The 25612-nt window shown below is 38.0% G+C and overlaps 1 protein-coding gene across 2 annotated transcripts; it reads right to left on the bottom strand.

The window, feature by feature from the left end:
• Positions 1–1313: 1313 nt before the first annotated feature.
• Positions 1314–24398, bottom strand: TRA2B (transformer 2 beta homolog). 2 transcript variants are annotated; one of them, XM_079767411.1, is made up of 10 exons: positions 24188–24398; positions 13188–13321; positions 12044–12206; positions 8974–9093; positions 8523–8711; positions 6615–6730; positions 5395–5478; positions 4112–4171; positions 3120–3193; positions 1314–1721 (listed from the first exon to the last, which is right to left on the bottom strand). In XM_079767411.1, exons 1-10 carry the CDS (start codon positions 24221–24223, stop codon positions 1711–1713), a joined length of 987 nt encoding a protein of 328 aa, XP_079623537.1. In that variant the 5' UTR covers positions 24224–24398; the 3' UTR covers positions 1314–1710. The 2 variants fall into 2 exon arrangements, with proteins under 2 accessions (XP_079623537.1, XP_079623538.1); XM_079767412.1 differs by lacking the exon at positions 8974–9093 and having other exon boundaries at positions 24188–24397.
• Positions 24399–25612: the final 1214 nt, after the last annotated feature.

A 25612-nucleotide genomic window follows, 5' to 3' on the forward strand; every position in this document is an offset into this window, starting at 1 on the left:
CTATTGCACTTTATAAGATCACAGTATACTGTAAACATGACTTTTGTTATGCACTGGGAAAATAAAATTAATTCAACTGTGATGTTCTAGAAGTGGTCGGCAAACTGCGGCTCGCGAGCCACATGCAGCTCTCTGGCCCATTCAGTGTGGCTCTTCCACAAAATACTTGCGGGCGCACACGTACAGTGCAATTGAAACTTTGTGGCACACATGCGGAAGTCTGCTTTCGGCTCTCAAATTTCAATCGTCGTACTGTTGATATTTGGCTCTGTTGACCGAGTTTGCCGACCACTGTTCTAGAACCAAACCTCTGATATGCCTGTACTGTATAAAGATCAGCAGGCTGCCCAGCAGTGGTTGAGTGTTGACCCATAAACCAAAAGGTCAGGTCATTGGTTTAATTCCGGATCAGGGCACATGCCCAGGTTGTGGACTCATTCCCTGATTGGGGGTGTGCAGGAGGCAGCTGATCGATGTTTTCCCTCTCCATATCCATTTCCCTTCCCCTCTCTCAAATCAATTAAAAGAAAAGATCAGCAGGCCAACAAAAGAGCGTACCTATAGCAATTTCCACAGAATTGGCCACGATTTACATGTAATTCGGAAGAAACAATACTGAGAACATGCATTTCAGGCACCCTCGGGATAAGGGTGAAGACTAGTTATTTAATACAATGCCAACCCCCAAGTAGAGAGGATCATTCTGGTTAAGTACTCCTTAGGTTAAAGTAAAATCTTTGTAAACTGAACTGTACCAGCATTTTACTTTTCATTTGCATTTATTTAACACAGTTCTCAAAACATTTGAGTGAAATTGGGCCTCCTCTGGTATGCAAAGGACCTGAAATAATATTTAAAAAATGAACAGGCAGTCTTCAGTTCATCCACAACACATTAGTGTTTCTTTCACCAAATTCTGAAGCACACAGTTTCTTTCATGTAGTCTAAAAGCTAGAACAAGAGTACATTTGTGGTGGAATGTATTGTCACTTGCTGATAACCAGTTGAAATACCATCATTGAGAAATAACCTTTTAAAGCCATACACTGTGCCACTCTTTCCCTGCTATATAATACAGATTACATAAAGGCTGACAAATTCACATTAATATAAGCATTAAGCATTTGCTGTATTGAAAGATCATTAGTTCTAATACTAGCAGTACTGAGTTACAGAGCATAATTTTTAATATTTAGTTGCAGGTATATTAAGTATGGTAGGTTCCATGGACTAAAGGAAAATGAACATTTTTGTCTTCAAATTTACTGACAACCTAGTCTGAACAATTCTGCTAAGCACTGATGTTAGAAAGAAAAGTAAAAATCAAACTTTATTGTTGCTTTTTGCCATTTGGTAGCATTTTACACAGGCTTCGATCTTCAGAATACACCCTGGATTCAGTAGAAAAACCCTTTAAATGAAGTTTTGTACAATAAAAACTTCTCAGCAGTCAAAATTTAGACTGTAAAAAAATACATGCAAAACATACTTTTCTGAAAACACTTAACTTGGAACAAAGCACCGAACTACACAAATGCAGAATGAGAACAGCATTTCAACTCCACCAAAAGTAGTCATCATAAAAGGTGTAAAAGTCACCTAACTTCACTAGGCACTGTTCACTTTTTAAACAGGAGACAATAAAAAATATTGTCCACAAACAATATCCAAACTCTAAGGTAGATTTCAGAAAGCCTTCCATTTCATGCTTTAATAGCGACCTGGAATTGAAGAGAAAGAGAGAGAAAAAAAAGGGCATTAATACTGAGAACTGATTAGCAAGTATATTTTACTGAGAATTTTAGAATTATCTGTCATTCAGAAATTCCTATGTACCAGATTCTCTTCTGTGAAAATACAGGAAGACTTTCACACAAGAGTCACTGTAGAAATGAGAGAACCAATGTGAAACAATAGAAACAATTGGGAAGTAATTACCAACCTGAGCTAAGGTTAAGTCACAAAGATGTTCCCTAGCTGTGCAAAAATTACAAGCACTCGTGCTAAAAATGGTGACACTACCTACCTACCTACACACACACCGTTATTTAAGAGGAAGGGAAAGGGAGAAATAGGCACATCAATGATGAGTCATTGATTGGCTACCTCCTGCATGCCCCCTACTAGGGACTGAGACTGCAACCCGTGCATGTGCCCTTAACCGGAATTGAGCCCAGGACCCTTCAGCCCACAGGCCGATGCTCTATCCACCAAGGCAAACAAGCTAAAGCTATATTTACTCTTTTAATTAGAAACTAGGTTCCAAGGGTTGTTTTCATACCATCTGGAACCCTATACATAAAGTTTGCGGGACTATCTATACGAATAAAAGAGCAATATGCTAATTAGACCAGACATCTTGCAGCCAAGCCACAGTGGCAGGGGACGAGGTAGAGGCGGTTAGGGGTGACCAGGCCAGCAGGGGAGGGCAGTTAGAGGTGATCAGGCCGGCAGGCAAGTAGTTAGGAGCCAGCAGTCCCAGATTGCGAGAGGGATGTCTGACTGCCAGTTTAGGCCTGATCCCTCCCAGATTAAAGAGGGTGAAGGCCGGGATGAGGAACCCCTCCCCTCACCCCTTTGCATGATTTTTGTGCACTGGGGCTCTAGTCTATAATAAAAGTGTAATGTGCTAATTAGACTGGACGTCCTTCCAGACGAAGCCAGGGCTGCAAGTGAAGCCCGGGTCCTGGGTACCAGAGGAAAGCCAGTGCCAGAAGCCAGGGGAAGGAAGGCCTAGTCTTGCACAAATTTTTTGTTGGGCCTCTAGTATATAATAAAACTACTTGAACGACCCTAAACGGTTTGGCTCAGTGAATAGTGTTGGCCTGCGGATTGAAAGGTCACAGGTTCAATTCCAGTCAAGGGCATGTACTTTGGTTGCAGGCACATCCCCAGTAGGGAATGTGCAGGAGGCAGCTGAATCAATGTTTCTCTCTCATCGATATTTCTAAATCTTGATCCCTCTCCCTTCCTCTCTGTAAAAAAAGAAAAATCAATAAAAATATATTAAAAAAACACTACTTGAATGAACCCCTTTTCTGCAAAAAGAAAGTTACTCTGCTAAGGCACGCCATACTATTACAATATATAAACTAAATAATATCAAGTCAAAAACTTACGAGGTGAATATGATCGAGATCTGGAACGTGATCTATATCCTCCACGACTATAGTAAGGAGAAGGTGACCGCCTTCTGTAAACAAATGTCAAGACCATTTAAGATTCCAGAGATCACAATTAGATGAAAAGACATAATTATGCACAGTCCCTCTATCAGTTTCTAAAACTAGAAGGCTACCATCAACCTTCAAAAACTTTGAATTAGTCATGGGATTTCAAGGTCTGATCACCCACTACCACCAGAAGTCAAATACTCCTTGCTGTTTCATCCATTGATAATGTACTAACCCATTTTAAATTCTACTAAGTAAAATATGAGAAAAAAAGTCTTTCCCACTAATTCCAAGCACGCCCTCATGAACTACGCCCAAAATAAATTTCACTAGTGTATCCAAGTGATTTCAATTTGTTAAGACTGACTTAAACCTACCAGACCTGAGGCCCTGAACCTAACTGTCCCCTATACCTGGGCTCCTGAGCATTAAAGAGAAAAAATCAACATGATATAGAAAAATGTTAGTTACATGCAAACAAGTGGTTAGAATAAGATGGAACTTGGAGACATTGTAGAAAATAGGTCTAGGCAAAGTACCAAAAATTAGGTACAATGGTATAGCGGCAGATTCGGAAATTACCGAAAAATCGGTACAGTGGTCTGGTAGGGTTAAGTGTTCAATAGCCAACAAAGAAAATGTAGCACAAGAGAATAGCTATCAGGAATAGATACTAAAAATATTATGGGTCCTAATCAATGACCTTATACCATAATCTTATTCAAGTACAAAAATGATACCACTGAGTAAAAGCTTAACCAATTTCTGCAAACGCACAAAGCTATGGCCACATCACTTGGGGTCAGTTACAACATTTTATGAACTTCATGCAATCCAATCTTGTGCGATGCCACATAATTTACCAAAAGACTAGTAATGGAATCTTCATGTGAGCCGTTTCTACTCTTGTACAGATTTATAACCCTCTCCTGGCATACCTGTAAATCTGATCCCTGTCTTGAGCAGCTCTCCATCCTCCTCCACCTCCACCACCTCCTCTGTAAAGGCAGAAATTCATTAATTTTTATGAGTTTTTGAAAGAATTTTCAATTCATGAAGTAAAACATGTAAGATCTGAAAGTTAGATTCTTGTAAGTAAAATGATAAAGAGCTACTTTTGCCACTCTTTTTATAAAATGGCACAGAGTTCTGGTGGCTAAAACAAGTATCATTACAACAAAGAATGTAAGTAAATGCTCAAATTAATGAAAATAAAGATCAAATCTACCACTTTAATATCCTCATCCATAAAGCAATCCCTCAAGTGCCATTTAATGCAAAAATACTCTAAATAAAATGTTGTCCAAAATAAGATGCTGGACAATGTCAGAAGCACCCTATGGCCTCACTTCCATAGATATTTAGACACCAATAACTGTCAATTTCATAAAACATTACCAAATAGTTTTTACCAACACAACACCAAGATAAGGTATCACAGATTACTACTGTGACATTACACAATTTACATTCTGACAAGTAAGGCAGGGTTCTCTATTATTTCTGCTGCTAAAATAAAGGGAACTTTACTTTGATCTTTGGAAGTATTCTCGAAAAGATCTCTTGTTTCAAGTATGATAGGCATAACCCTACCAACCCCATAAAAATTTGAAGTTTGGTAATGAACAAATTAATACTATTTTTCTTATATACTTATATGGACTCTTTCAAGAATCAGCTTTACCTGCCTTTTAGTGCGTTGATACATTAGATGTACAAACCCCCGCCCCCCACAACCCTGCTTTATAAAGCGTTAACTTTCAAAGCACAGCTTATTTTGCTTTAAAACAATACTAAAACAAAAAACAGGAAAAACTGAAGTATAGTCTGTAATTGTTTCCGCCATGCTCAAAGTATACAGATTAATTTAAAGAGACAAAACCTAAAAGTCTGGTTTAAAAACTAGCTCTCGATATCTTGGCATAAAAAGTAATGCTTTTATTAAAGGCGACAAAAGACATAATACTGCTTTAAGTTACGTTGCAACTGAGGAGCACTCTCCCTTCTAGGGAACCTACACCCCCACCTTTCCTGTTCCCCCCGCCCCCCCGCATGTTACCTCTGCTTTTTTTCTCTCCTAAGCCCCAAGGGCCCTTCTACTACCTCTGTAACTTTTTACATAAACTTTCTCTTAAAATTAGGAGGGTTGCAACTGAGATTCAGAAGTTGTTGCTTCCTTCATGTCTTTGGCATCTTGAAACTCACATTATGGTTAACTTACCTGTATGATCTGCTATAGTAGTCCCGATCATCATAGCCTCGATCGTATCCTCTGTCATAGTAATCACGACGGCGTGAGCTGCCACTGTGAAGAGTATTAAATCTTTATAAAATATCAAGTAGCCTTCACTATCTTTCTAGACATGACTTTTTGCTGTTAAAAACTGTTTAGATATTTATTAACAGCAGCAGAGGAATGCCATGCTCATTTGGTTCTTAAGATTTACAACCTACACAGCCAAAGTATAGGACATGACTGGGAAATTGCTTCAAGTATAATCTCTATCCTCTTCTAGGCAAAAATTCATAGACCTGTTAATGAATTAACTGGGAAATGAGTATTACTCTCATTTAAATTCTCACGTAGTGGATAAACAATGCCCCCTTTTAACAACGTACATAAATATATATTTTAAAATATATTTTTTATTGATTTTAGAGAGAAAGGGAGAGGGAGATAGAAATATCAATGATGAGAGAACCATTGATGTTTCTATCTTTCCCTCTTCCTTCCTCTGAAATAAGTAATTGAAAAAAAGAAATGTGTTCTTAAAAAAAAGGGGGGGGCACATATATTCTAACATGCTTTCAACTTCAGCCAATTTGTCAATTCCACATTTTCACTCAAGAAAAAATAAAATCATATGGAGAACGCAGTTTTGAGACTGGGAGTTAAGCCTATTAGAATATGGCAATTATGGCACAATTCTCTGCCTTACATAAGAGCTTTGTATTTAAGTTTTTAATAAAATGACTCCAAATTAGAGCTTCGGTTAGTTAATACACACACAGATAAGAAAGATGACAAATGAGAACTATCTTATTAGTTCAGCCCATGTTTTCCACTCTGCTTAAGGAAACAAAAAAACTAAAGAAGGCACTTCAGTATGATTTACACAAACGATTTTAAGTATAATGGTTAAGTTTCCATTCTGGGGAAAATAATCCAAATCAGAAACATTTAATTACCCAAGCAAAGCCGAATATATGGCATTTCTTTATGATAAAGTGGGATGGGATCTATGTAATGGTGTCAGATTTTGTGTCACAATCAGAATGTTTCCACAGAATATATATTACCAAATACAGTTTTAGCTAGTTAAGAAACAAAGGGATTTATACCATGGCAAGATTAGATGAAATGCCAAAGATTTCCCTGTAGCACATGGAGGAAGTGAACAAATTAAATCAATAAAATTTCTATCTTGAAAATAAACTTACTAGGTAGGTCTCCCCATATAAATTCCTGGTGTTGGGGTATGTGGTCTTTTGGTTATAGAGAAATCAACTCTGATTCTACGTCCATCAAGTTCCATTCCATTGGCACGCTCTTTTGCCTAAAATAAATACATACATACATACATACATACATGAAGTTTTTATATACATCCTGGACAGTCACAAACTATCCAGTAGTTAAAAAATAAAGTCTGATGGGATGTTTCAGCTAGATGCATTAATTTATTTCAATGTTGGTAAACATCATGGCCCACAACTTTAGGTTATTTCTCCTATTGAATTTTTAAAAGGTAGTCATAAAACTCAAGAGAAAAGTTTATCAAAAAAAGCCACAAAGGTCAATTTAAATGAGGTAATTGAATTGTTCTATTTAACAACAAACTTAACAGTGCTTCTAGCTCTAAAGCAATACATATTCGACAAACCATTAGGTATGATTTGAAATGGCTGGGAATAAGATTTCGTAAGTGTATACGAAATTCCAATTTGAATGGCCACAAATGTTTTAAATCCCAGCCATTAATTTACAGAGTGTCTATTTGCTGCTTTTGCATTACAATGACAGCACTGAAAAGTTGTGACTGGTATTCCCCTAAATGGCTCACAAGGCCTCAAGTATTTAGTTGTTTTTAGCAGAAAAGTTGATGGATTCCTGCTATGGAAGCAAAAAGCTGAATGAAAACAGCTACATATAGCTCCTTCATCTAGAATATACAGCAATGAAACTTTAAAGCAAAAAATACAAAAAAACCCTAGTCCAAATACTTAGCTCTTTGTTCACCATTTAAAGAACACCCTTTCCATAAGTAGATTTTAATGTCCAATTCCAATTATGCTACTTTTTTGTTCGAAAGTTTAAGCCCTCAGAAGATAGTTTCGGGCACTACTGATTCAGATACAAAATATTAGTATGCTATTCTTCAGAAAGCTGTGGTACTGTAGTAGCAAATTAGGGAAATAAGGCCTATGCTACTAGTAACCATGGGAAAAACCCTATTTATATCTTTGGTCATGAATGACTAAAATGAAGCAGAATTGACATCTTAAGAAGTCCCTTTAAATATCTTAAATTGTAGTCTATCCTAATTACTTGCATTTAGGTTCCCATTCTTCCTTTAGCAGAATGGTTTTTCAAAAATAAATCTAGTTTTCATAAATAACTATATAATTTTACCTAGAGCTGAATTCCCAATCTCAATATTGACCTCAGATTGTTCATCACTGTTTCCCCAGCTTTTCTATACCTTATACCAATCCCTTGGAGATGACTCCAGCTATTATCCGTATCAAATAAAGTCCAAATTCTTAAAATATGGCCCATATTCACGATGTAAATGTTCACTTTTAGTCAACATAGTAATTTTTTTTACTTCCACCATTCTGCCTGAAAGTCAATTAACATTTAAATATGAAACCAGTTCCTTTTTCTTGAGTCACAGCTATCCATTTTAAATGTTCTTCATTGTAGAAAATGGCTCAATGTAAACACTGATGAAATATTCTAAGGAGTATTAACCTTCTTATATTTTAGATAACTATACTTAGTATATATATCATTATCTGGAACCAGTCATGTATGAAGTGCTGCTGGGTGACTGAGTTGGAGGTATAGCAGGCCAGAAGCTAAGTATACTGAAGTGGGGCATAATATAACCAATTGCCCTGTCAAATTTTTTATTATTCTGTATGTATTTGAATTTTTCCATAATAAAAAGTTGAAAAAGTTCAAAGTATTACTGACTTCAATCTATTCCCAGAAGATTGCATTTCCTGTAACTCAAGCTACATTTACACATCCTATTTACAATATTAAAACAAAAGTTGTCCTTCCTCAAATACTTGGGAGTTTACAATAGGGCTGCTAGTAAGTACAGGCAGGCTTTTACTTACTTCCTTGGCATCATCTACATTTTCAAAGTATACAAAGGCAAATCCTCTTGAACGTCTAGATTGTTGGTCATATACGATAGACACATCAGCAATGGGGCCATATTTAGAGAATACTTCTCTTAGATCTCTTTCTGTAGTGTACAAGCTCAATCCAAATACTCCAAGACAACAGTTGGGATCAGGATTTGCCTAAAAATAGAAAAGTAGATTTTAAACTTTTTAAAAACTTTGCCATAAATCAAATAAAAAGGGAACACCATACACAAATTAGCCAAAAGTGTCACTACGAATAAAAGTAGATAAACAGACTAAACAAACACTTTAAAAATGAATGTGTTACAGCAAGTGCTGCAAGCATGTTTAAGAATGGGCAGAAAGGCACTGGCCAGTTTGGCTCAGTGGTAAGAGCATCGACCCACAGACCGTTAAGATTCCGGTCAAGGGCACGTACCTCCGTTGCAGGCTTGATCACCGGCACCGGTCGAGGCGTGTGCGGGAGGCAACCAGTGGATGTGTCTCTCTCACATCGATGTTTTTCTCCCTCTGTCTCTCCCCCTCCCTTCCACCCTCTCTATAAAACAAAGAAACAAAACAAAAATCAATGGAAAAGATATCCCCAGATGAGGATTAGCTAAAACAAACAAACAAATGGTCAGAAAGGATTACAACAGAAGCAATTTTAATCTTAGAATTAAGTAGAGGGTCACATACTATTAAAAAAACAACAAACTAACTCTTTGGGGGGGGGGGATATTGGAGGGCAATTTTGAGTGATTCACTTTCTAGGAATTTATTTTAAGAAATGTTCACATAGCCTGGCTTGTGTGGCTCAGTGGTTGAGTGTCGACCCAGGAACCAAGAGGTCACCAGTCAGGGTACATGCCTAGGTTACAGGCTCAATCCCCAGTAGGGGGCATGCAGGAGGCAGCCAATCGATGCCCCCTCTCATCAATGTTTCTATCTCTATTCTTCTCCCTTCCTCTCTAAAAAGTAGTAAGTTCACACATTCATAATATGTACACACAATCAGAACAGCATTGTCTCTACCAGTCAGAGAAATAAATGATAAACTAAAAATGCCGAATTAAAATATATGGCATGCTAGTCTTGATCCTATTTTTAGAAACATATAAACTATTCACACACACACACACACACACAAATGAAGTCAAAGATGTGCACTAAACTGTTAACAGATATTATACAGCTTGCTTGCAACCATTATAATAAAGAAAAGTGAACCACATCTTAATGACATTCCAGTTGCCATAATGAATTTACCCAGTTTTCACTTATTTACTCTAAATTCCATTCCACTCTCAAAACAAACACACAAGAGGAGAAACCAAGATGGCGGCATAGGTAAACACCTCAACAGCTGTCTCGCACAACAATTTCAAAACTACAACTAAAAGACAAAACGCCTATCACCCAGAACCACAGGAAAGCTGGCTGAGTGGAAGTTCTACAACTACAAGCAAAGAGAAAAGAGCACTGAGACGTGTCTCCAGCACAGCAATTCTTCCATTATAGACACAGTGGGTCCTCACAGCCAATTGGCCTGGAGGTCAATTCCTCCCAGTGACACCAACAACAATCAAGACTTAACTACAACAAGGCTGTGCACACAGTCTACAAGGGGGTGCACCAAGAGTGTCCACCTCAGGTAACTGGGAGGCCGACCCATTGGACACCTAGCACACAAAGCCACCCTACCAACTCAGGGAAGCAGCGAAAATGAGGAGACAAGGAAACAGATCACAAACAAAAGAAATGGAGGAAAACAAACGACTGGATACAGAGTTCAAAACCATGGTTATAAGGTTTTTCAAGAATTTCCTAGAAAAGGCCGATAAATTTAACAAGACCCTCAAGGATATGAAAAAGGACCAACTAGAAATTAAACATACACTGACTGAAATAAAGAATATTACACAGAGACCCAACAGCAGACTAGAGGAACGCAAGAATCAAATCAAAGATTCGAAATACAAAGAAACAACAAACCCTCAGCCGGAAAAGAAAAAAGAATCCAAAAAGTTGAAGATGGTGTAAGAAGCTTCTGGGACAACTTCAAGTGTACCAACACCAGAATTATGGGGGGTGCCAGAAGAGAGAGAGCATGATACTGAAAACCTATTTGAAGAAATAATGACCAAAAACTTCCCCCACCTGGTGAAAGAAATAGACTTACAGGTTCAGGAAGCGCACAGAACTCCAAACAAAAGGAATCCAAAGAGAACCACACCAAGACACATAATTAAAATGCCAAGGGCAAAAGACAAAGAGAGAATCTTACAAGCAGCAAGAGAAAAACAGTTAGTTACCTACAAGGGAGCACCCATACGACTGTCAGCTGATTTCTCAACAGAAACTATGCAGGCCAGATGGGAAAGGCAAGAAATATTCAAAGTGATGAATAGCAAGAACCTACAACCAAGATTACTCTACCCAGCAAAGCTATTATTCAGAATTGAAGGACAGATAAAGAGCTTCACAGGTAAGACAAAGCTAAAGGAGTTCATCACCACCAAACCAGTATTATATGAAATGCTGAAAGGTATTCTTTAAGAAGAGGAAGAAGAAGAAAAAGGTAAAGATAAAAATTATGAACAACAAATACGTATCTATCAACAAGTGAATCTAAAAATCAAGTGAATTAAAAATCTGAGGAACAGAATAAACTGGTGAATATAATAGAATCAAGCGCATAGAATGGGAGGGGATTAATAATTCTCAGGGGGAAAGGGGTGTGGGGAGTAGAAACAATTGTAATAATCTGAACAATAAAGATTAAATTAAAAAAAAAAACCACACACACCAAAGAAACAAACACACACTCTACAAAACCATTTGGTTTATATAATGAAATCACACTATAAATACATTAAATGCCATCTCATTTGGAACCTCTCATGAAAGACAAGAAAAAGCCTTACTACCTGAAAGAAACTTGCTTACAATTCAATGGGAAAGCATTGTATAAAAGGTATTAATAACCAACCCAGAAAACTTAAGTAACATTAAGTATGGAACAGATACATAGATGCTATATGATCTAATGTACTAATATTATAACAGTAATGCACATGGAGATTTTATTTGATGGGCTGAATTACAAATGTGACAATGCTCTAACTTAAATATGAATGATAGTCCAAATGTAGACCTTACATGGGAGACACCTTTTATTTAATTTTTAAAAGGGGGCAGCAGAGGAGGAGGGGAACAGATTTGATCCACTTTATGTATGCACTCGTTAGTTGATTCTTATTATTTGTCCTGATTGGGGATTGAACTCACTACCTTGGCATATTGGTAAGACACTCAAACCCAACTAAATTACCAGGCTGGGAGATATCTTTTAAAAAGAGATTATGTCAAAACACTAGAAAGCCTCAAAAAGCAACTCTCTGCTAATGCTCCAATGTCAAAATCAGTTCTAATTTCAAAGAGATAGGACTATTAAATGGTTTTAGACAGTCTACTGCTTCAAAAACACAGAATATTTTTCATCATACCCGATTCCCGACATGACGTCTGCGAGTAGACATGGGAGAATGACTGTGGCTATGACGCCTCCGATAATCTCGACTGTAAGACCTGCTACGGGATCGTCTATGGGAGCGAGACCGAGATCGTGATCTTGTATAATGCCTTCGAGAACTTCTTCTGGATCTAGACCTGCAAAATAAAGGCTTAAAGGTCATGACTAAATAGCTGACAAAATATGGCTTTCATTTTTTTAATACTCTAGAGTTAAACTCCAGAAGACAGAACATCCAGACATATACATACTAGCATGATACCAAATGGGTGGGATTGATACTTTTTTTTCTGTACCAATAGTCAATGCAACTGTTAGAAAGAGTTCCAAAACCACTAGTTCTCTTCCAACCTTTCTTATTAAAAAAAAAATAAAAGTGAACACATTATCTTTTGAAAATCAGGAAACATGCATTCATACTAGCTTAATCTGTCTCCCTCTCAGAATACCACCCTATTTTTCTGCTTCACCCATTATGCCCACCATTCACTTAAGATAAAATCACCATCATAGTAGCTTCCTCTGCTGTGTTTTAAAAGCAACCAGTTGCTCTTAACTACATAGAGTGATGATATGAATAGTCATCTAAATCAGGATGGACACATTGTAAGAGAGAAAAGGTATGGGGTTAATGATGCTTCATAACAGGCATATAATGGGGCTGTCCTGGTCAAACCAGGATGTATGGCATACTTTTGACCAACATTAAAAGAAAAGTACATGTGGTATTACTTTTGCTTTATACATACATTCAATATACTACTACCCTACACCTATTAATCAAAAATTGCAGTTATTGAAAACCAATGTTCTGCAGTATATTTGCAGTAAGTAGTTTACTTAAACTCAATTCTGAAGAACTGGTACTATTACTAACTTGCCTTTATATAAGGAAGCTAAGGTGGAAAAAGGTTAATCTGCCCAAACCAGAAAAAAAATGAACAGGTAAGATTTGAGGCCTAACTCTAAAGCCCAGGCTTTTAAGGATTAAACAGTCTTCGGTATTCTAGAACTTATGATTAACTTAATTTCTACTAACTATTATACAAGCCAACAAATAATCTAATCCTATCAAAGTTCACACCAATTTCAAAGCTAAGAGCAACAGTCTTTCTTACCTAGATTCAGATCTGGACCTGGACTTTGATCTGGAACGTCTGGAATCTTCCTTGGAGCGAGACCTTGCAGGGGTATGCCTTGCAGATTTCCCAGATCCATGAGCACTTCCACTTCTGGAAGCAGAACGGGATTCCTACACGTAGATGTCAAAAGTTTAATTTGTATACTTTCTGGGCAACTTTAAAAACAAATAAGCTGTTGTGAAATAAATGGTGAGGGAAAGCAATCCCCTTCCAAGGTAAGAAAATATAAGTAAGGGCAGGAACTGAATATACCCAGTATAACAGTTGCATTGCTCCAATTGACATTAAGTTGATTAACTTGAACTTCCACCTTTTTGGAGCAGGGATAAGTTAACTGACCCACTTTCTTCAGAAAGGGAGGGTCAAAGCCAAGCAGCTGAGGGATTGTCCAAGGACTGTGTTTAGGGAATGTTACTCCATAAAGATTAGGGTGAGAAACAACCTTATTAATAATAACTATGACTTCTATCCATTATACCTATTTCAATCAAGTTACCATCAATAAAAACAAAACCCTATGAAATTCATAAAACTTACTTTTAAAATGCTTTTGATTTTTTATTAAGACCTTAACTTTTCAAATTGTTATTCAGTGGGAAAAGAGAGAAGGACAACCTTTTTCAAGTCCTAGAGAAATGTAGAAGCCTAGTGGAAAGCAAGGACCAGCTTGAAGGACACCGGACAGTTAAGACCCTGTTCCATCTAATCATGGTAGGCGGCCTTGGAGGACCCAGAAACAAAGAAACCCGATGGAGCTACAGCAGAAAGGTAGTGAATTGTGCAAAGGTAAGAGTAGAGAGGGTGCCAGAGAACTACTGCTTCCTCAGTTAAATGGAGATGAGCCAGGGCAAACGGAAAGTTAGGAAAGCTATCTAACGTACCTATTAAAACCAGATTAAATTAGGAGCTTCTAACCAAGGCTTAGAAAGGGAATCTAGGAATTATATGTAAAACCAAAGTCTACATACCCATAGCTTTCCCAATCAAAACTGGGACTAGCCAGTAGGTAAATGGCACAAAAAGGAAGATCTCTCTCAGAACAAAACTAACAATAGAATGAATAGGATAACCAGCAGTTTACCAATGGCCAACCAATCAGCAGAAAAGGCATACATACGTAAGTAATAATGGAACCAGAGAAACATTCTGCCCGATGAAGAAACAGAAAACTGGATAAAGAGAACATCCACTCTTACATTACTGATAGCTAAGGCATCATCAAACAAGACAACCTTTATTTCAGGTTACCAAATGTTAGGCAAATTAAAAGGCATTAAGTAAAGTTCAGTGAGTTTTTCCACCCAAGATAGAATAAAAATGGCCTGATTCAAAAGGAACCAACATTACTGTGGAGGGAAGAATGGATGTTGAAGCTGCTGGATAAAAGTTAGGGACCTCCCTGTGTGGTAGACCTTTAGAATAGCCTGGCTATTCTTGAAAAAAAATAAAATAAAAAAATAGAACAGGACTATTTTTAAATTACAGCCTCAAACATTTTAGACTATGTTCTAGATTTACAGCACAATAGAGAAAATTTGGAGGATCCTTCCTATGACACCCAGAGAAAAAAAATTTATATACAATGACGAGACAAATTAAAAATTGAAGATTAGAATAGGGAAGAAAAGAGTTAACTCAGCCTGTAAAATCAGTTCTGGTTTCTAGGCCATAACAACTTTAGAAACTTTCCCAACAACATTTCGAAGTCAACGTAAAACATGGTGTGATGTGACACGAAATGCGAAACTTTCCACTCCTTCCCTCCAGGAGTGATAATAGAGTCAAAGAAATAGATGGTACTTTTGGACAAAGTAATTTTCAAAAAATGGGGGTTTAGTTTCTACCACAGGCAAAATCTAATCTAGAAGAGAAGATAGCAATAAAGACTCAAAAGTTACTAAACGCATTTGTTTACTTCACTACCAGAAAGATTATATCATGGAACAATTATAACCTTTAATGGAAACCAAAGAAGAAAACTTGCTCTGGAAGGGATCAGAATATGGGTGCTTCACAGTAAGAGTTAAAAAAGATTACCAACGAAATTATGCAGTTAATTGAAACCAGTCAGCACAGGGACATGAGCAGAGAGGGTCAAGATTCCCCTTCTTTAAAAAAAGCCTCTTGCTTTATTAAATAGAACAGCCTTCTAAGCCATATTGAGACCTCCCCCATTAAATTCTAACAGATGAAGAATTTTAAGAATTCACGCAGCCTCTGAAACTACCTGGCATATATATTTTGTGGGCAATTATTTCTTTAACCAGGAAAGGGGGAAACACCAGAATGCAAAAATTTCCCTTTCTATACTGATAATTGGTTAAACATCTAAACAATGCCTGCACCAACTGTTCTCACCAGGAATATCCATCCTTAAAAAAGTTAAACCCCTTTATAGTTATGTTGGCCATGAGCTGGTTTTGGAAACACATGCATGGAAATTTAGCCTGTCTAGAAGAAATGAGATCTAAAATTAAATTATTAGCCAAATCTAAAAAGCATACAGTTAACTTTAAAACTTAATCCACAGGAAAATCTGTAAAACCAGCTGGGAAAACCCTCTACACAAGGAAAATTTCAAGTCTACTCTCAGCTGACAAACAACAGGTGTCAACATTAAATCCAACTAAAGAAGCACTACTCTGGACACCTGTACCTCAAGAAGAATCATGGACTAAGATGAACATAGTTAAAACAAAGACAAAAATTCCCTGAAAACATCTTGAAGAATTCAATCATGAATTGGATGTCACATAGTAACATACAACCTACAGGAAACAGACCAGGAAAAAAAGTCAGCCTTACAACAAAACACCTTATTCTCATCTTCCTATTCTGAGAAGGCAGTAGCTAAGAAAACCTTGGCAAGGTGACAGAAGTGGGAATAGCCATCCAATTGCTAGGTTTCTCCGGTATTATTTAAAAGACTGGATGCAGTAATTAGATTTAAAACTGGCTCTTGTAGACCTAGATGCATTTAAAAACACAAGTCCCCTATCTGGAGCTGATTTTAACTATTGTCTAGAGTTGGGTATCTTCATTTCCTAAAAGCACCATACATGTTTATGATGCTAGTTAAGTTTCACTGACTTAGCCAACCTCTGAAGTGTTATGCATCCTACCTTTTTTTTTTCTCCACAAAGGCATCTTCCTGGAACTTTGTGCTATCTCTGCTTCATCTGCACCCCTCCCTCACATTAATCAGCCTTACCTCACTGCCCAGGACAAGAGGCCTGCCCCTTCACCCCCAAGGGTAAGCGATATACCTTAATGGGTGAGAGGGTCTAACATCAATGTTTATTTTTGCCTTTTATCTACCTTGGGCCATTTAATCAAACCCTAAACTGCCCCCCCCCCTCAGGACTAATTTTTTTCTCTTTTGGACCTCAAGAACCTTTCAGTCTCCTAATAAAAGAATCCAGGGGCTTGAATGGAAATATCCATTCACATCACTTTCACCTCAACTCTCTATTTGTAAGTAATTCAGGATGCAAAGTTACATTTTGAATTTAATATAAGTTTGTAGGCAGAAATTTTTTTTTTTTTTACAAAGCAGTAATGGGGCAAGGCAAATGCTGGAAACTGTCTCCTATAAATGGAAATAATTTTCTTCTCCTTGCAAGATACAGAAATAGAAATACTATTTTAAAAAGGCCAATTTCACATTGATGATAGGCCCTAACACCTCAGAAAATGGGATCCCTTTAGAAATGCAACTTAAGCCACTTTTTCCATGAGCAGTAGATCCGACAACTCTGAAGAAAGTTTTTTTGAAGTTGTAATTCAATTTACTGGAGTAAGATTGGTTAATAGTTATATAGCTTTCAGGTGAGAGGAAAAGTTGTTTTTGGGTTTTTCAGGTCAGAAAGGAGAAGTTGATAACCTTGGCTTCTCCAATAGGGTAGAAATAGGAGACAGCTGTTGGCTGGCTATCACTTAATATTACTTTGATGAGTACTTGTTCCATCCAACTGAAGGCAACATCATTACAATCATCTGACTCTTCTATTCAGCTACAACAAAACATAAAGGAAAATGACAGAACTTTTAGATTTATTCTCCCATAAGTGGTGGGAGTGGAGAACCAGAAGAAAGCTACTTTATAAACCCATACCTCTTACATCATTATAATAGCTAAGTGTTAATAGCAGAAAATGAGAAAAAGAAATAAAGCTGATTTTGGAATGAAGCACCTGCTACTATTGCCATTTTGAGTTAGATACCCTGTTCACTTTTATGTTTGACCCACCTTATTCTCTAAGGGAAGCCACGGTATTTTTAGCAGTAACCCTCATTCAGCTGGAATAAGCATTAAACAGAAAAGAATTAAGAATCATCCTTGTGAATTTAGCACACATGCATCTTAAAGTTAGGACCTAAGTGGTCATAGCTTTCCACTATTGCCATCTGTAAACAAATTCGTTTTCATAAATGCCAAAAAGTATCCTGTTCAATGCTTTGCTTGGATTTTTGAGGGCTTGGTTCTATAACCACTCTCCTGACATTCTTTAGGAAAATTATGACAACATCCTATTATATGGGGGAAGGGGGAAGTAGGTTTACAGCTGTTCCTATGGAAAAAAAACAATACAAACTTTTGCGTACTCAAAACTGTAAACCTACTTTTGCCCCACCCTGTATATTTGCTTAGTACTTAAGATAGGGGTCAGTGCATAGTAAAAGTCCAGGGGGGTGGCAGAGACCACCAGTTCCAACTCTGGAGGTACTTATTCATGTCCCTAGGAGCAGCAGTTAGACGAAAAAAATCTAGAGGAAACAACATGAAGCCAACTGTTACCCATGCTGGACAGCTCAATCCTGCCTGGTATTTGACTACAAAGGGTTATTTTTTTTAAGTCGCATTTCAGTATAATTTGACTAAGAAGTTAAAATTAGAATTACCTAATTTAAACGTTCCCCCTGGAAGGCACTTCTTTACCCTGTATATATTTTCTTCTATTAAACAAATAATGCATGCATGTTTAGCAAAATATACAGGGACACATAAACAGACTAGTAATTACTTAGCGTAGTGCTTTCTGATTCCAGATTACTTCTTATCTTAACTTCATTTTTATTTCTTTTCTTCATTCTTCCGTTTCAAATTCTGACTTCTTTCATCTTCCCCACTTCACACAAATTGCTCAATATTCTACAAGTGGGACTTCTGGTCTGATAATTAGCATGCATTCTTTAATTTTTTCAAATTTCAGCTTCACTTATTCCTGAGCTTCAAATACTCATTTATAAAACTTGTCAAATGACGACTTCCGCATTTTCCTTCTTCAACATTAACCTTAATAGAAAAAGAACAGGATGAAGAATATTTTAAAACTCCAGGATAAAATCCAGTGCCAAAACTGAAACTAGAAAAAAAAAATCCCTTGTTTTGGATTAAAAAACTAATTAAAAACACCTAGAATATGCAGCTCAAAAACCTGAAACTATAGTCTCCTGCTGGTTCTAAAATATTTATGGTAATCAATCTCATTTGTCATGCTTAAATTGAATGTGAAGTGCGCTACTGAACATTTACTGTTCATCTAACATTTTAAGAACTATATTTCACACTTCTTATTTTATCCATCAATAGAAAATATGTTAAGTGTCAAAAGCACAACTCCAGTCAAAAAGTGACACGTAAATACAAAAGTGCAAGAAAGGAAAGCATGAACAATTCATTTATACAATGATGACAGGGCTCAGGGTAGGAGATTTACAAATTGTGACTTGTTTTATAAGGTCAAGAAATGTATTTAATGTCACACATTTTTGTACCGTAGGTCTAAAGAGCTCTATAGAAAGACAATGTCAGGGAATCTGAAAAATTTAGACTATATTTAAGTGTTCAACCTACCCCTAGAAAACTGCTCTAGAAAGTTTTTATATTCTGAATGGTCCAATTACTAAATTTAGAACTAAAACCAAGCCAGCCAACTACTACATTCAAGTAGCTATGAAGGAAAGCAGAACAAATTAAGAGTGCAACATTGGTATTTTCAAATACTGTTGTAGACTCCCCCCGCAAATGAACAAATATTAAAATCTTCTGCAGTCCAAAGGAGAAATTTTACTTTTTTAAAGGTGGCAATATGGGGAATAGTATAGCTCACCTCTTCAAGTTACTAAAAATATTTAACATCAATATACTAGTGCCTGTTCAACACCCTAAACAAAATACTGTCCTCATAAAACACCCTAGTTTTCCTGCATTTCATCTTATGTCTTCTGTTTCACTGTCAACAATTTCCTCTCCTAGTTTTATTTTCTTTCTGGGAAATATAAAGCTTAAAAAAAAAAAAAGTCTTTATATCTATCTGGGCATAAAGACCGCCATGGTTATTTGTGGAAGTGCTGTCTTTTCTAAGAAAGTAAGCGTAATTTCAATATCGTTTTAAAACGTCAATTATTGTTTACTTTACCCAGGAAAAATTGTAAATAGGTTTTTATTTAAGGGAGTCACAGTCATTAGTTTTATTTTAGTATCCATCACTAAAATGTAATGGGAACTGTTTGCTAGTAGCACAAATGTAATCGTGGAATCAGAATGCCCAAGCAGGTTTCCTCCTAGGGCTCCTCTAAAGAGTATGTACAGACACAGGACTTGGATGCAGAAGATACTGGAATGGAGGCCTAAGCTCTAGATATCACAACTTTTCAATGTGGACGCCTTCCTGCTGTTATTACTCCTTCCCAACCTTTCCTCTTCTTTTGTATTTGAACTACAAAATTCACTACTAAATAATGTAAATAAGAGGTTTATTTCAACTTAGCTACCAAGTGGACACTTTATAAAACCAGAAGACCAACTATTGAGCTAATTACTTGGTGAAGAGAGCCTACTTAGAAATAAGCAGAAACTTGTCCCATCCTGTCAACAATTTTTCTGTTAAAACGATTCTAGAGGTTACAAGTGGAATACATGTAACATTAAAAACGTGCAAACTCATTAGGCTGATTGCAAGGTTAATATTTTAAAAATTGGGAGGGAGCAAGTCAATCCTGCCATTATGGTCAATTCTAATATCACTATAAGGACTATTTAATCTTTTTTTTGCAGCCCCTCTACCAGAAGATTGGGTAGATAGAAAAATACTCAAACTGAGAATATACTCTGAAAAAAAAAACACAAAACAAAAAAAACCCAACAACAAAAAACAAAAAAAACAACCCACTATCTGACATACCTCCATCAGTTTTCAGCCCATGCTTTTGAGAGATCTCTTGCAAAAACAGTACTCTAAAATTTACATTCATAAAACATTCAGTACTTTCCAGCAAAAGCAAGTTTAAGTATGCCTTTTGACTTTCAGAAGACTACCTATTCTTCATCAAATACCTAAGCACAAAAATCAATGCAAAAGACGGACCTCATCTCATGCTATCATATTAGACCATCCATGTTGATAAGTTACAATCTGAAAATAACTCCCAAAACCCGATTCAAAGCAAAGATTTGGGGTAACTTCAAGACTAATTCGCTGTAGTGAAGAACTTTTCTGGCTTGCAGCTTAAAAACAAAACTGACAATACAATACCACGATGTGGCTCATACCACCCAAAACTAACCTTGGTAAAACACTTAAATTTCCTAAACCCCCATCACTATACACTGTGAGATAATACAACTTATGTATAAAAACGGATCAACAAATGACACAGTGCTAAGGTGCAAAAGATACAGACAATTGTAGTTCGGTACTCTTGGGCAAGTCAACTATAAAAATATTAATCACTTAGGTTTGGGGTTTATCAGCCATAAATGGAAATTGGATGTACAAGGGGAATTCCATGTAATGCATCTCTCACCACCTGAATTCCTCTCCATCCCCCCCCCCCCCCCGCAGTATTACTTACCTTACCACTTGGAATTTCAGTTTCACAATGTCACTTTCTAGTTTCAGACACTATCCACAATACTAAAATATTCTTAGCTAACCTGGTTTTTTCAAGAGACTCATACCTAATCACTATGAAACAAACTATTTCCTCCCACTCTATAAATTCAATCCTTCAATTAAAGGAAGTTGGTGAAATGCCTACAATCTTCTAGAAAAGAATTTGCTTGAGATATTTCAATTTTAAAAATTAGAATTTGGGGCTAAAAGCAAAGAATACACAAAGAATTATAGATTAAACAGAAAACCATGCAGCATCTGAAGGGCAGCTTGATGTGATGCTATCCAGAAACTATTCATGTCTAACGAAAGCTAAGATTAATGATGAAGTACCTATATTGCAAATATGTCTACAAAAATAGCCAATATTCTAACAAAAGTGACATAACTGAGTGCCTCTTATGGCAAAGATGTCAGCTCCTTTGCAGAAAAAAAAAAAAGTTTGCAGGCAAGTTTTGGAAATTCTGGAGGATACTTTAATTTGGAGACCATAAAAAAATCTTTTACTTTTGCATAGGTTTGGCCAGATCAGGGACCTCAACTCTAATTAGAGACACATTTCTTGTAATCAACTTTGACACAAAAATTCCAGGTAAAGGTAAAAGGTAGATTCTGCCATGAAAGTGCGACATGAACCACAAATATTCAAGAACACACCCAACATACACATTTAAAACAAGACAAGGGGAGGCAAACTAAATCAGTTTTAAGGGGATAATTTATTACTGCATACACACAACATTTCTATTTAGAAGAGGAACAACTTCCAATGTCTAAGGGATTGGGGCAAAAAATTTCTGGAGTTACTTTGGGGTTTGTGAGAGAGTGGATTAGATTTATATAAACGAAGGGTGAGATTACAGCGGAATTGAGATTTGTCTGAGGGATTTATTTACATGGTCAGTTTGGAATGTTTGAGAGCCTAGAGTGAAATGAAAAGTAATTTTTCAGGTTCCACAAAGAGGATACAGGCATGTCCCAGATTACTGCCCTGAAAGCAACTTTTTCACTGCTTTCAGGCACGTTCAAAAGCAAGTTTTTTGCTAATCAGACCTGACTGTTCTACCTCCCCGGCCCTTTTTATGGTAATTTAACTGTTCCAGTGACCTTTATGGTTTGCCAAGCATTCTTTGGGAGTCCAAACACATGTTTTAGGTCTATTTTAACAACTCCAGGTTCCAACCACCAATTGGAAAGCAAACATACAAAACACCAAACCAAATAAAATGGAAGTATCCCACAACTTCAAGTTTAGAAATGTCTTCCAGGGATAGTCATGACTCTTGAGTAAGACTCTTTCCATAATAATTTAGTGAATACCTATTCTATGTAATAGCATTATGGAAAACACTAGGATGTATTGAAGAAAATATGCCCGCTTCAAAAAAAATTCTAATTAATGACACCTCTTAAGCTGTCTCAAACCTGGACCTAACCACAACTGTTTCTCTTATGTAAAACATACTTATTTTCTTTTAGGCAAATTTTCATCTCCACAAGGCTCACGATCCGAGTAACTCTTACAGGAATATTGAACTAAGCTAGTCAGAAACCAGTCATTTTGTAGTCCCTAAACAGTGCAAAAGTACCCAGTAATTGTTTTATCACTGAGTACTAAAAATTATAATTTGCCTTCCAGTCCAAATACCAATGACTGGTTTCCAAAGTATATTCAACTAGTAGAAACTAGAAGTCACAATCTTCAAACTTTCTTACCCTACGTAACATTCACCTGAATATATAAGGGAGACCCGATTAGTTCAAACCAAATCAGATTTGGCTTCAATGTTACACAGTAAAGTTCACTAATGTGCCAGGAGCTAAGATATTTTTAAACCACCTCCAATCTGTTTTTACACACGTTTGCTAAGACACTTGAGTAGATTTACCTGACAATTAAAGACTTATTTTAAGGTGGCTCTACTAAAAAGGGGGAAAGAAATCTTAACAAGTAACAGACTGTAAAAACACCCACCTTATTTCTATCAAGTTAAAAAATCAAGTTCTATGGTGCTTTTTACGACTCTTCTAACAAATTCTCCTTAATCTCCAAACATGCAAGACTCTGGCAAGCCTTGCATTGTTGCATCGTCATTAGAGCTTACACCCCGCCACCAACCTTTATAACGTGCTGTTTAAACCCTGGGCACTGTTTTATTCCCGAAATCTAATCAACCCGCACCGAACTCCACCCGGGAGGTGGAGACTTAAAACAGGTACAAGTGGTCCACGGAATTAGAATGCCTCGAAACAAAGGAAGTAACGGCGCCATAAATCGTCGTTGCCCGCCAATTTGTCGTATACAATCCCATGGAAAAATATCTACTCCACAAAATAGGAAAACGTTAAGAGACCTCGTGGTCTCTTCTATTGGTATATTCTGATAACGAGTTTCGGTTTGAAAGCCCTTTCGGTATCAAATAAAAGCACTCCATTTAGGCCTAACACAAAGCCCGCGCGCAATCCCCTCAAATTAACGGGCCGAGAATGTAGTCTACCTCAGGTTAGTTCTCCCCATCCTAAAAGAAGCCCCAAGAACACACTAGGTTCCATCCTTTGGGGCGGGGGGGAGGGTGTGCTTCATAAGACGACCCTTTCTTAATCCAAACACCGGGTGAAGGTCCCCAAAGAACGTGCTTTTCTTTTTCTAACCCAAGTAGCCCTGTGAGGCGCGGGGCCGGCCCGCGTGGATCCGCGGCTCTGCCGCCATTTTGTGCCTCTGGCAGCGCGCCCAGCCCGCCAGCCCAAGATGGCGGCGGCAAGGCCTCGCAGGAGAGCAACGGCGAAATCGGAGACTGCACCCCTCCCCCAACACCGAGGGGACGCAGCGGCCATTTTAATCCCCCCTTGTAACAGAAAAAACCGCCGACTCGGGTCCGAGGCCACCTAAACCTGCCTCTCTGGCCTTCTTCACGAATAAAAACACTATTCACAAACGCTTTTTCAATCCGGCTCCTCTCCTCCCGGCCTGACTTCGGGGCCGAAATCGCCCACCTCCCTGCCCGAGGCCGGCGGGCCTGGAGAGAGATGCAAGAAGCTGGGACCACACAGCCGCCCCCCTGTAGCACCTCTACGTACCCGCTCGCCGTAGTTCTGCTCGCCGCTGTCGCTCATGACTCCCAGCTGCTGCTGCCTCCGCCGCTCGGCTCGATGTGCTTCAACCGAAGCTGCCAACCTCTTGCACCTTCTTCCCAGAGGTTCGGCCGCAGCCTGTCAGCGCCCACAAGTTTCCTCGCCGCTGAGAACCCAACCGCTCCGCACCGCTGCCACACGGGCTCTAAGTCTCGCGGATGTGACGCAGCGTCTTTAGTCCGGCTCCGCCCCCTCTCAAAACGCGCGCTTTGTTGGCCCCGCCCCTCGGCGCTCGAGTCCCTTCCCCGCAAAGGCGCGACTCGAACCGGATATGACGTAAGCGCCGCCTTTCGTGGGGCCCCACCCCCTTCCCTGTCTCAGCGAGGCGGGAAAGTAAGCCGGCCGGTTGGCCTCTGTGGTGTTCGCCACGACCAGCAGTGATGCCACCCGGTAACGCCTGACTCCTTTGTGGAACTTGACAGGGAAATCGTCTTAGGCAGAGGAAGGAGGGGGAGGGGGGAGATACCCACCGTTTCTCCAATCTTTCATTTCTTTTTTCTGCTTTATTCCTTTCTATTTTTGTGCCTTCTTTTGGGCAGATATCCATGTACTGGGTTCTTTATTTTGCATTTATTTAGCCTTAGTTGTAGATCTCTCTTTGTTAAGTAAACGTCCATTTAAGCACGTATTAAATGCCAAAGCACTTGACTGGATCGTGATGCGCTGACGTCAGACAATCTCCGAAGAAGTTAGTAAACTATGATCTTGAGTGCTAGAGGCACGTACAACTCTAGTAACGTCACAAGGAGGGAAGATTAAGTATTCCGTCACCCAACTTTCCACGGTTTCAGTTACCTGGGTCAACTGTGAACATGTTAAATGGAAAATTCCATAAATGAACAACTTAAAATTTTAATTGTGCACCGTTCTGAGTGGCATGATTAAATCTCATACCATCCTTCTCTGTCCAGCCTGGGATGTGAATCGTATCGTTATCCAGCCACTCCAGGCTGTATATCCTCCCAGCAGTGCAGTGCTTGTGTTCAAGTAACCTTTATTTTACTTAACAGTGGCCCCAAAATGCAAGAGTAGTGATGCTGCCAAAAAAAAAAAAAAAAAAAAAAGCCCTAAAGTGCTTCCTTTAAGTGAAAAGATGAGTACAGTACAATAAAATATTTTGAGAGACACCACTTTTACATAACTTTTATTACAGTATATTGTTTCAATTGTTCTCTAGTATTAGTTATTGGTGCTAATCTCTTACTTGGCCTAATTTATAAATGAAACTTTACCATAGTTATGTATATATGGGGAAAAGAAGTATACATAGCGTGTAGTATTATCTGTGGTTTCAGGCATCCACTAGAGGTCATGGGACACATACCCTGTGGATGGGGAGGAGGGGACTACTATAGTGGAAAGAGCCAGACT

Source organism: Cnephaeus nilssonii (genome assembly GCF_951640355.1).
Source record: "Cnephaeus nilssonii genome assembly, chromosome: 3".
Classification (NCBI taxonomy): domain Eukaryota; kingdom Metazoa; phylum Chordata; class Mammalia; order Chiroptera; family Vespertilionidae; genus Cnephaeus; species Cnephaeus nilssonii.

Coding starts and splice junctions, on each gene's coding strand:
- TRA2B (XM_079767411.1), bottom strand. CDS start 24,223: ATGAGCGACAGCGGCGAGCAGAACTACGGCGAGCGG. Junction 13,322..24,187: donor AGCAGAACTACGGCGAGCGG/GTACGTAGAGGT, acceptor ATCTACGTGTAG/GAATCCCGTTCTGCTTCCAG. Junction 4,172..5,394: donor TACTATAGCAGATCATACAG/GTAAGTTAACCA, acceptor CTGCCTTTACAG/AGGAGGTGGTGGAGGTGGAG.